At 39.0% G+C, this 11,216-nt stretch overlaps 2 protein-coding genes across 2 annotated transcripts in view; both read right to left on the bottom strand.

The window, feature by feature from the left end:
* Positions 1-2,098: 2,098 nt before the first annotated feature.
* LOC109085540 (ovarian cancer G-protein coupled receptor 1-like) lies at positions 2,099-8,477 on the bottom strand. The gene is made up of 3 exons (XM_019100075.2): positions 7,508-8,477; positions 5,852-5,954; positions 2,099-4,144 (listed from the first exon to the last, which is right to left on the bottom strand). The coding sequence occupies exon 3, from the start codon at positions 4,067-4,069 to the stop codon at positions 3,032-3,034; it is 1,038 nt and encodes a 345-aa protein (XP_018955620.1). The 5' UTR covers positions 4,070-4,144; positions 5,852-5,954; positions 7,508-8,477; the 3' UTR covers positions 2,099-3,031.
* A 139-nt stretch (positions 8,478-8,616) lies between these two features.
* LOC109069502 (protein Daple-like) overlaps positions 8,617-11,216 on the bottom strand; it is a 52,778-nt gene continuing 50,178 nt past the window's right edge. The window contains exon 30 of the mRNA XM_042774311.1: positions 8,617-10,999. Coding sequence (XP_042630245.1) covers positions 10,103-10,999 — 897 coding nt within the window. The 3' untranslated portion in view covers positions 8,617-10,102. The remainder of the gene's footprint in view (positions 11,000-11,216) is intronic.

Here is an 11,216-nt window from a genome sequence, read left to right as displayed (position 1 = left end):
CAATAACTATAGCGTTGTGTATATTTCATCTGATCAGCTAGCTATAATTTAACATGGACAATACAACTGCAAATCTGTAGAGAATCATCCATTGCAGAGAATGCAGAGATAATAAGGTAAAGTGACAAAAACCCTATCAAAACAAAACAGGACCCACAACGGAAATGCAATTTATTGCTCAAATTAAATATTTTATAATTTTCAACCGCGCAGCCATTCAATATTATAATACTAAGATAAACTGAACTACTACTAAACTACGATTTCAATTACTCAACAAATAATCAAACCACGGAATCAACCGCGCAGCCATTCAATTTTATTTTTAACCACAGTTGACTATAGAAAGGCTTTGATGAAATCTAATTAAGCATAATTGGTTACATTCTTTGGTTGTACCTTGTTATTGTGGTTGTAGGTACTTACATATTCATATACAGTAGGCTACCATTATATGCATGTTGTAGTCTAAGGAGCTTTAAAAAAAAAAAAAACATGGTATTACACAACAACTCTCATGTATCGGGAAGTACAAGCAGCTGTTTTAGTTCAAATTCGTGTTACATAACACATTCATGTAATTTGGAAATTTGTATATTATCACTGACCTTTTTAGAGATAAATGTCTTTCCCTCTTCCAAGGTTCAACCAAAATCAACACTGGAGAAGACCATCCCAAAACCCTTAATCATAAAGTAAAATAAACTGCAGACTTTTAATTAGTCTGGCTCTGGTTACACCTGAAAGTTTTTAAACATTTCTCTGGGATCGGATTAACATGCATGAAAATAAAATAAATAGGCCTAATCTCTCAATTTCTTAAAAAATGGTGCTGGATACGTTTTTACTGGGAATACGACTTTATACTAATGAATCCCATCTGTATTTAGGCTTCTGTTTATGCACCTTTGTTTAATTTCACAGCCAAGAAAGACCATGACGTAACAAAGAGGACTAGTAGCCTAGCTATATGATGAAAGTGTTTCTCTGAGTCATTTGCATTAAAGGGGCAGTTCTATCGTAATTTATTAATTATTTAGTCGTTTTTATTGTTCATATAGGACACGTTTTCATCTTTTACAATAATATAGAAGAAAATATAATTAATAATAATAATAGGACAGATGAGGTAGGCAACACACTTTAATGTACAAAGTATGCAGGCAAGCCAGCCAGAGGTCCGGTGAGCAGAGAGAGGAACCGCAACACAGATTTAATCATATTTTTGCACCACATATCTCATATTCTTGCAGCAAGGGTTTGCTTTACATATTATCTTAAGTAATTTGTGTCCTTACATTTATGACAAATACTATTTACTCTTATATCAGTGTTTTACAATTACTGCCGTGCTATTTTTTACAAGCAATTTGACATGTTTGCTGTGTAGTGTTAGCTTGCTAGCTTGGTAATTAGCTAGCTAGGGAGCTATTTGTGATAAAATTATGATTAAGTTGTTTTACATATATTGCTGTCATGTGTCTTTCGTTAAAAGTCTGGATTTCATACATCTTATTGAGGCTAAGAAGCCAAACAAAACCAAAATTCAATTATTCAGACACATAAAGAGAACATTCTGTCTTACAAAAATTGGACTAGTTAACATTTATGCTGTAGCTACCCATAATTAAATGTAATTTCTCTTTACTTTTTACACCTCAGCTATACAGAACAGCATTATTTCTGTCTCTGTGTACTGTGTAACAATACAGTTATTGCCAGTGATTTGTGCAATAAACAACAAAGTATACTACCAATAATAAAAAGTCCCCTAACCTGAACTGCAGTCATTGAAAATCATGAAATATCCTGAATAAAATCTTGATTTGGTTACATATACACAGAATCTTCATGCATGTTGATTATTAATTGTAAACGTAGTTTGAATGAGCAGGAATAAGAGAACACTTCCATGTGTCTGTTCTTTCAGTTCATGTCAAACTCCTGAGTCCTGGTATTACCTGTGATCACTTCTATCATTAAAATGTAAACACTGCACCAAACACTCATCACCTTTATTAACCTCAGCGGTTTGAGCAAACAGAAGATCCTAATTTCTGTAAGCACCCATCAATCACGTCTTCTTCATCTATTTCCCCAGGATATGAAACCACAGTGGGAAGCTGTCCAGGTTAAAACGGTCTGTTTGGAGGTGTTTGACCCTTTACACCCACCGTGTACCTTTTCTGCTTGTCAGACGTCTGTGTGCTCCATGTCTGTCCATGTAAAAGGTGAGTATAGAAGAAAGGTTCACCCCAAAATTAAACATCTATTATCATTTATATCACCTTCAATGTTCCAAACTTAGTGACTTAAATTCTATCATGAAACACAAAAATTTAATTTCTGTCATTTTCCATAAAATAAGAGCATATAGCAACCAGGAACTGTTGAACACCGAAAAGAACATAAAAGCACCATAAAAGTATCATCACATTTGTATTGTGCCTGGTTTCGCATCAATGAACCAAATGCCACTGGTTCTCATGTTTTGTAACTAAATCTGACTTGTGAAGTTTGCATCTGAAAAACAAATATTTGCAGTGATAACAACAGACTATATTAATTAGGGTGAGTAAATAATTACAGATTTTTGGGTGAAGTACAGTATTGAAGAAACTGGAAACTTATGAGGTTTGAAAGCAGAAATAGTTTTAGTCTTGGACACAGATTTTTAACTGCTACATGCACATGTAGTTAAAGGGATTTAGAACAGTACAGAACATTTTTAGCTCATCGGTTCCTAAAACCTCAAATGTCATCCACTAGTGATTTTTAAGGTAGCAATCCCTGAGCATTACACCATGTACAGTAACAGTAGCATGCTAGCTTACCAAAACCATGAAATATTACAATTAAATTTTAGAACAAAATACAGGACTGACAAAGTAGGCTAATGTTCTAACCAATGCAAAATAAAAAATAATATGCAGCTGTACATCTATGATGCTTCCTTTGTCCACTGAAGAGCCTTGTAGCTAAACTGTACAATGCCTGTTTTATAGGTTATTAATTAATACAACATAAATGTTCAAACGTCAGTTTTGATCTGCTGCAAGGGTGTCACTACTGAGGTACCTGTAACATTATCATTGGTGACTGCAAGCTCAATAGAGTGCGTGTTGAACCTTCCATGACTTTTTAAGCAACAGCATAAGACCCGAGTACAAGCTTCCTGAGCCTTCTGGATGCCCTTTTGGGCACTCTCACTGATAAAACAATAGAGTGCTGGATCCGCCACACAGTTAAAACTAGTAAGCAACAGAGAGAAATGGTAGTAGTTGAAAATTTTCTCAGTGAAGTCGCAGTCCCGCTCAAATATGGTCCGTACCAGCAGGAAGACGTGGTATGGTGAGAAGCAAACCAGGAAGATGACGATGGTGCTGGTCACCAGGTACTTGATGCGAGTTTTCTGGGCAGTCTGTGTGCCCGCACTCTTGCCCACTGCTCGGAGGACTCGAAAGTATGACACGGAGAGGATTCCCAAAGGGAACAGGAACCCTATGTAAAAACGGTAGTAATTTATAGGGTACTCCCATGTCTTCATGGGATAGTGCTCAAAGCACACAGATTGGTTATGCCTGTCCCTGCTGAGCTCCTTGTGCCAGAAGAACACCACTCCTACAGCAAGCTCTTTGAGCCAGACCACCACACTGACCAGCGCTGCTGCTCGTACCGTTCGGAATGCCTTGAAGCGGAAGGGGTAGACCACTGCCAGGTACCGGTCAATGGAGATACAACACAGAAAACCAATGCTGACATAAATGTTCTCGTAGAGTAGGAAACCACACAGTTGGCAGAGCCACTCAGAGCTGCTCCAGTTGTCCCCTTGGAAGATATACTGGAGCCAGAGGGGCAGGGAGGCCAGGTACAGCAGATCGGATATGGTCAGGTTTAACAAGTAGACCCCCAGCTCATTTCGGGCTTTCAGTTGCAGCCAGGCATGGTAGAGCGAGTAAGCATTGGCGGGAAGACCCACTAGTAGGACAAGGATGTACGCACCCGAAAACAGGTACTGGTGAATCTTGTAGCTTATAGTGCAGTTTATTTGCTCCTCAGACATGTTCATCTTTCTAACCTCATGTTCGCAGAGTCTTATTCAGCAAGTTATCAACTGAGGGCTCCAAATAACACTCCATAGATTCTATGGGAAGCAAACAAAATAGGATTTCAAATGATTAGTGTGTCCAAATACCACCGCAGTATTCATACAACCCAGAAAATGCCATGATAAACTACAACTTTCACTGAGATTCTGATCTTCATATTGGACGTTATGGAAAAGTTGAGTTCATAAAGGTTATCTTTTTAAAGGGTTAGTTCACCGAAAAATGAAAATTCTGTTATTAATGACTCACCCTCATGTCGTTCCAAACCCGTAAGACCTCCGTTCATCTTCGGAACACAGTTTAAGATATTTTAGATTTAGTCCGAGAGCTTTCTGTCCCTCCATTGAAAATGTATGTACGGTATACTGTCCACGTCCAGAAAGTTAATAAAAACATCATCAAAGTGGTCCATGTGACATCAAAGGCTCAGTTAGAATTTGTTGAAGCATCGAAAATACATTTTGGTCCAAAAATAACAAACATTACGACTTTATTCAGCATTGTCTTCTCTTCCGGGTCTGTTGTGAGTGCGACTGCTGTGACAGTTGACGTACGACGCTGCTGACATGTTATCTTTGTTATTGGGCGCACCAGAAAACACGTCAGCAGCATCATACATCAGCAGCGTCGTGAACACGCTCACAACAAACCCGAAAGAGAAGACAATGCTGAATAAAGTCATCATTTTTGTTATTTTTGGACCAAAATGTATTTTCGATGCTTCAACAAATTCTAACTGACCCTCTGATGTCACATGGACCACTCTGATGATGTTTTTATTACCTTTCTGGACATGGACAGTATACCGTACATACATTTTCAATGGAGGGACAGAAAGCTCTCGAACTAAATCTGAAATATCTTAAACTGTGTTCCGAAGATGAACGGAGGTCTTACGGGTTTGGAACGACATGAGGGTGACATAATTTTAAGTTTTCGGTGAACTAACCCTTTAAAAAAAAAAATCTAACTTTTGATGGCTTTATGATACTTGTCAAAAACTGATTTGGGTTTTTCTCAATTCAGGCAGACAGAAGTTGTACTTATGCATGCCTGAAAATAGCTTTCTGAGGATTTTATCAAGAGGACTGCCAAATGTGACAAGTTTTGTGTGTGCACTGTATCCTTTAAACTCTGAACTATTTTAAGCATACAGGAAGAGATATGATGAAGTGTGAATCTCATCTACTAATTTCGAAATATGTCATTTGACTAAATATGCCATATCCAACTGCACGATACGTCTTTTGCACTTGGCTTTGATGTCTGCGTAGGTGTTTTCTTCATTGAGCAATTTAACCATCTTGAACATCTTTATATATCCTAATTCATGTCATGGATTTGAGTAACATACATTGCCCTTTTCAATTTGACTGTGGCCTGGTTCTCAGAATGTGTGGCTGATGAAAGAATGATAGATATAATGGGATGGAGACCTTGGCTGCAGTGACTACTGTGGAACAGATCAATAAAGCAGCGTGATCAACATGTTTCTTCACCAATCCATTAAATGCTAAAGAATGTGTCCCTGCATCTGAGTCATACACAACACCTTCAATAATACTCCCCAGACATGATGAACAACATCTGTGCAAGTACAACAGTATTACTCAGAACAGTGACTCAAGCTGAAAAGCTGTTTTCAGTAGAATTGCTTTTCTGTTCTCGGAGGTTACTTCGGATTTTGTCTTCTATAGGCTATAAAGAGCCAGCTTCAAAATCTACCTTAAAGAGAGACTTACCTCTAGAGAGTTGTCATTTCCCAAGAAAACTATGGAGCTGTTTTCCTCTATGAAGCTTTGATGAAGTCTTATACTGTATATGATAATACAAGCAGTTCAATTCCTGTTCAGAACAAGAAATTGTTTGGTCAGAGTAATGTAGCAGTGCAAGAGAGGCGATGCGTTACAATGCTTTTAACTTGGGTAAGGGGTATTCTTAGGTGCAACACTTTGTGTCGATAGTCCAATAAATACAGATTTTTATTGTATTTTTTTCAGCCAGACTGTACTATGATTGTGGTTGCTGAGCAACATAGAAACTAGAATTCAGTTGAAATGTGCATCTGTCTACAACAGCTTCAAACATGTCTCATCCAATAAGAATTCAAAGTCAAATATTTTTTATAAAGCGCAAAACTTCACACTGATTCATCATTTATGAAAACTGCCAAATAACAAATTCTTCACTAATACTGTATTTATAATTTAGTACAGGGGACTCCAGGACTAGCTGTGACATAAGAACTCTCGAGTCAAAAATCCAATTTCACAAATGTGTTTTTGCTTGCTGTTTTCAACCAGCTAGTGTCCAACTTTCTCAAATTAATTAATTTTAATTGCAAAAGTATATGTATATACATATAAATATACACAGTACACACATTATGTAAACACAAAGTTTTATTTTGTATGTGATTAATCGCGATTGATCGATTTGAAAGCACATATATGAACCCACCTTTATAAATATATTATAATATAATACCATACATGTTTACATTATTACACCGCAGAATAGACAAGTTGTAGATTAGACGAAAATAAAAACGGCTGAGCACGTTTAGACTAATTAAGGTTAACCTTAATGTCTGGCATAAAACCAGTAACCCGATGAGAGAGAATGCGTGCTTAAACGTGCCTCTCTATATGCTGATACGAAATGCTGGTTTAACCTATGGACCGTACTGTAATACAACGGTAGCATTTGACCAGAGTTAGACATGTAAAACATGTTGCAATAGAGAAAAACTAGCTACCATATATTCGGCACAGGTAATATTCCTGTTTTATTATTAATGCAATAGCCTATTGCTCTTGTGCGCGACTCATTACATCATTGGAGTATGTAACTGATCACATTATAAACTTGGACCTTTATGGGTTAAACCAGGTTCTTTTATATTGGTAGCACATCTTAATAAACATGTCAGAAGGATTTCACAGAGTAGACTCTGTTGGTTAGAAGTGCTGGATTCTCACTTGTAGTAGCCAACGTACTTGAGAAATTATCGAATTAGAAATGATATAATCATTCTAAAAGTGTGTTATAAATAGGCTAGCTGTTGGAAAGCTGTAAAATAGTAAGCAGCATCATTTGTTTGCCTAGTTTAATACACAAATATCATGATAACCATATATTCTTGCAAAAATACGACACTGATTATAATTTTCGTTATAACTGATTTTATAATAAATTAAAATGGGAACTCAAAGAAATTTTCATATTGCATTCCTTTGTCGTACTTTATTCCTTTTTATTGGCAGTGGGACATAATACTATAAGTGCTCCGTTTACTGTAGCAACAATTAGGCAACTGTAGTAGGCTAAAAGGTTTTTTTTTTTTTTTTTTTTTTAAGGTATAGGAGAATATATCAGATTTAATGAAAGTACATTACCTCTTAAGATTGCTGGTTTTAATCCTTCGCGACTCATTCAAGGCATTTCTCAAATGTGCTGAACATAATATCCTCAAGATCAACCGCTCCACTGACTCTGTCAGAGAATTGACTGTTTCTATTCGTTTACTCGATTTTTTTTTCTTTTTCAGAAATAAAATAGCTCCCGGGTTCCGGGATTGTCGCGTCGGAAAATAGGAAAAAATTTAATTGCGTCAATAGATTTGACGTGATGATGCGTGCAATTACTCAAAGCGAAACACTCATCTCAAGTGTCTTGGACACAGGATGTGTCTCGTATCCTATGACCTGCCTGCACAGAAATACAGCTGCGCTCCGAGTCAGATAAACGGACATGAAACGCAACTATAATGTCCGAAGTGCTGTCTAGGTTGGCAGCACCTCAGCATAATAGCCTCATTGTTCATCTGCCTGTTGGGAATAAAGGTAATTATGTATGTGACATATGCATAAGTAAACATTCTTCGGTGAAATTGTTCACAGCGCCTGGACCGTGCGCAAAGGAAAGGACGTCAAACGCGTTTCAAACTGTTACATTCCTTAAATACTCACACTTTGGTGTCCCATAACGTTTTTAACGCATTTTTGTGAGATATTTTGGATATGTCTGATAAACTGCTATTTAACAAATTTAAACAAGCATGAAAAACTGTTACTGCATGCTCAGTTACAAAAGTAACATTCCTTAAAATTGTAACAACCTAGTCATAACTTAAGACACTTTATATGGCAGGACAACTGAATCTAATCTCTTTTCTCAGTTTTTAGCTTCATTTGTTAAGTTCAAACTTCAGCTCTTCTTACTGAAAGAAGATTATTGAAGTTAATGAAAGAAGACCAAACAAACATTTTGTCTAGAGATCTATGGGAAATATGTTTATCAGTAACTACAACTTAACATTTGGTGCCAAATTAACTGGACAGATCTTAAGTGATCCTGCAACCCCTTTACACAGTCTGACAGTTGTTGTTTTTGTATGTTTAATTTTGATGTTAATTTATTCTGAGAGCTAGAAAAATCCATTTTAAACTTTATGCATGTCATAGAACTAATTTACTCATGCAATTTACTGAATAATTCAACTCCAGACATTAAAAAAAAACTTTATTACAAAGAGCAGGTTTTGGGAAACAGCTTTCTCTAAACAGGCTTCTGCCATTCACAATAAACTTTAAGTGTAAAAGGTCGTTAGGGTATCTACTCCTTACATCAAACACACAATATCTTACAGGTACTGATATATGTTCATGTGCAGTAGTGTATAAAAACAGTTGTATATCTAAAATCATTTAACCAGTAGTTGTGCACATTTACACAGGACACTCTCCTTGTTCACACACCCAGTGTGAATGCTTGATCCAAATCTATTTCTATGAAGACACACCATTGCCTTTGGTGATCAGCTCTTGCCCTTGACTTATGAATGCCTCAGCAGACCATAAGAAGTTGGAGATTGTGACACGAGATGGCAGAAAAGCACAACTGACAGCGAACAAAGGCTGCTTGGTTGGTGACATGATTGAGGGATCCTGGGATCCCATGGGCTTTTTTAACCTACATGCTTCACTTAGGAAAAAAAAAAAAGTATAATGAGACTACTCCATTCTTCCAGTGTTCAACATCATCAGACTTAAGCATCAACCACGCAAAACAAAAAAGCAATTTTGGAAAAATGAGGCATACACATGCACACACACACACACATTAAAACAACCACACAAACAAGTGTCATTAATTGGTCCAAGGACATTAATAAATAAACCAATAAAAGAACTTCTGGTCATTAGAACAGTTGTGCAGTGTTATAAAATAAGTGTGTTAAAGAAAAACAAAACAAAAACACCGAACTGAGCTTCAATTTCTTTTAAGTACTACTCTAAATGCTTGTGTGAAACTGGGCAATATGTCCAGTACTTCAGATTCCCCCCAAAACCCACTCTCGATACATTCTTCCACCTTATATCATAAGGTGCTATCTTATTCTCATGTCCAACAGCATTCTTCCGGTCTCTCTCTTTCTGGCTCAGTGTTGTGTGCTTCTGAACAGAGTCTGAGCCAAGCCCAGATCGTACACCAAAAACACGGTCACCCACAAGAAGCAGAAAAGAGCAGATTGTTTGGTATGTCAGCAGGGAGCGAATGAGAGAGGCCACTTCCCGTAATGGGTTCCTATGAGGCTGTCTCGGTGATGGACCTGCAACTGTCCTGCGCCTCCTAAAGATGGATGCAGTCGCTACTCAGTAATTATGCTGGGAGTGGCTCCTAGCACACAGCCCAACGTTTGTTTTCCACATTCAGAATAGAACGTGAACTGGCCTGCCATGGAGCTGCGGAGAGCTGCGGAAATCAATGGCATTTGATTGGATACGAAGGGGAAAAATACATTCAAGTGCCCCATACATTCATTTTCAGGTCAATCTGAACATGTGCAAGACCCTCAAACGCAACTGTTGCCTTTGAAGCACCTGGAGAGATGGAGAGAGGAAGGACATTACCAGTCTTCCCAGAGCTGCCTGGGGCCTTTATGTTTACAGTGCAGTTTCATACGTGTTTCTTAACCAAGTCTACAGGTTCTACACACAGCCATACTCATACCAAACAGTCTGAGGGTCATTGTTGGGGTCGGGAGAAGCAGGTTTACTGGTGGGCTGCTCCTTGGTGGTGTGGCTTAAGTTTGCAGTGTCTGCTTTCTTCAACAGAGGCGACTCTGCCTGCCTTTGCTCCCGAGGTTCCTCCTCCAAATCCTTCAGCCTTAATGCTGATACGGCTCGCACCGGAGTCACCATGGCCACCTCGCCACGATGTGGGGCAGCTCGGGTTTGAGCAGGTCCAGAACGGACCGCTCCTGCCCTGCTGCTACCAGTGTATTCCCGTTCAGCCTGAAGTGACATAGACGAAGAGTGCACTGGAGGCGGACTAGCCAGGGACAACTCATCTCTCGGTTGAGCGAGAGACAGACGGCGGGGGTCCACAGACACGTGTCCTGGGTCGCCAGGCAGCGGCGAAGAACCAGCCACCCTAGCAGACATCGGTCTTTCTCTGGCGACTACACCGGACCTCCTCACCACCACATCATTTTGGCTGGGGGAATTTGCCTCGGTGCGGTAACTGTCCGGCCCGTTGGAACGGAGGAGGTCTGCGGAGGCAAGGCTGAATGTACGGCTCAGGCTGGCGCTGCCGCCCACACTTCCGCGAGGACTGGACTGCTGCAAAGGTGCGGATCGCAGTCCTGCTCCTCTGTTAGGAAGGGTTTGCGACTGAGAAGGAGGTGTGGAGGTCTCGGTGAGCCAAACGCTTGGTTTGACACTGTGTCCAGGTTTAGGGGCCCGACCATCTAGTTCTAATGGAGTACTCTTGATGGTTGGCGTGACATAATTGGTGGGGGTTTTAGCGTCATCTCGCAGAGGGACAGGTCGAGTAGATCTGGTGAAATAATCAGTCGTCAGATCCTCTCGACTTCCTGTCTGCACCTGAAAGACATTTAAATCATCATAAATATTTTTGCAAAAGCATGTGGTTTTAACTGTGCCCCGATTCCAATATTACAACGGAAATTACTTGCAGGGTTCCCACACCACTTGTGATGCCTAGGACCCCCTCTTCTTGTAAGGAACTCCCTTTACTATAACAATAATTTACTCCATGTCTTACAACAGAATCAAATTAAAATCCATTACGATAACAGGA

This window comes from Cyprinus carpio, chromosome A17 (assembly GCF_018340385.1).
Source record: "Cyprinus carpio isolate SPL01 chromosome A17, ASM1834038v1, whole genome shotgun sequence".
In the NCBI taxonomy this organism is placed as follows: domain Eukaryota; kingdom Metazoa; phylum Chordata; class Actinopteri; order Cypriniformes; family Cyprinidae; genus Cyprinus; species Cyprinus carpio.
Note: the sequence above shows the minus strand (reverse complement) of the source record. Positions and strands in the feature narration are given on the sequence as shown.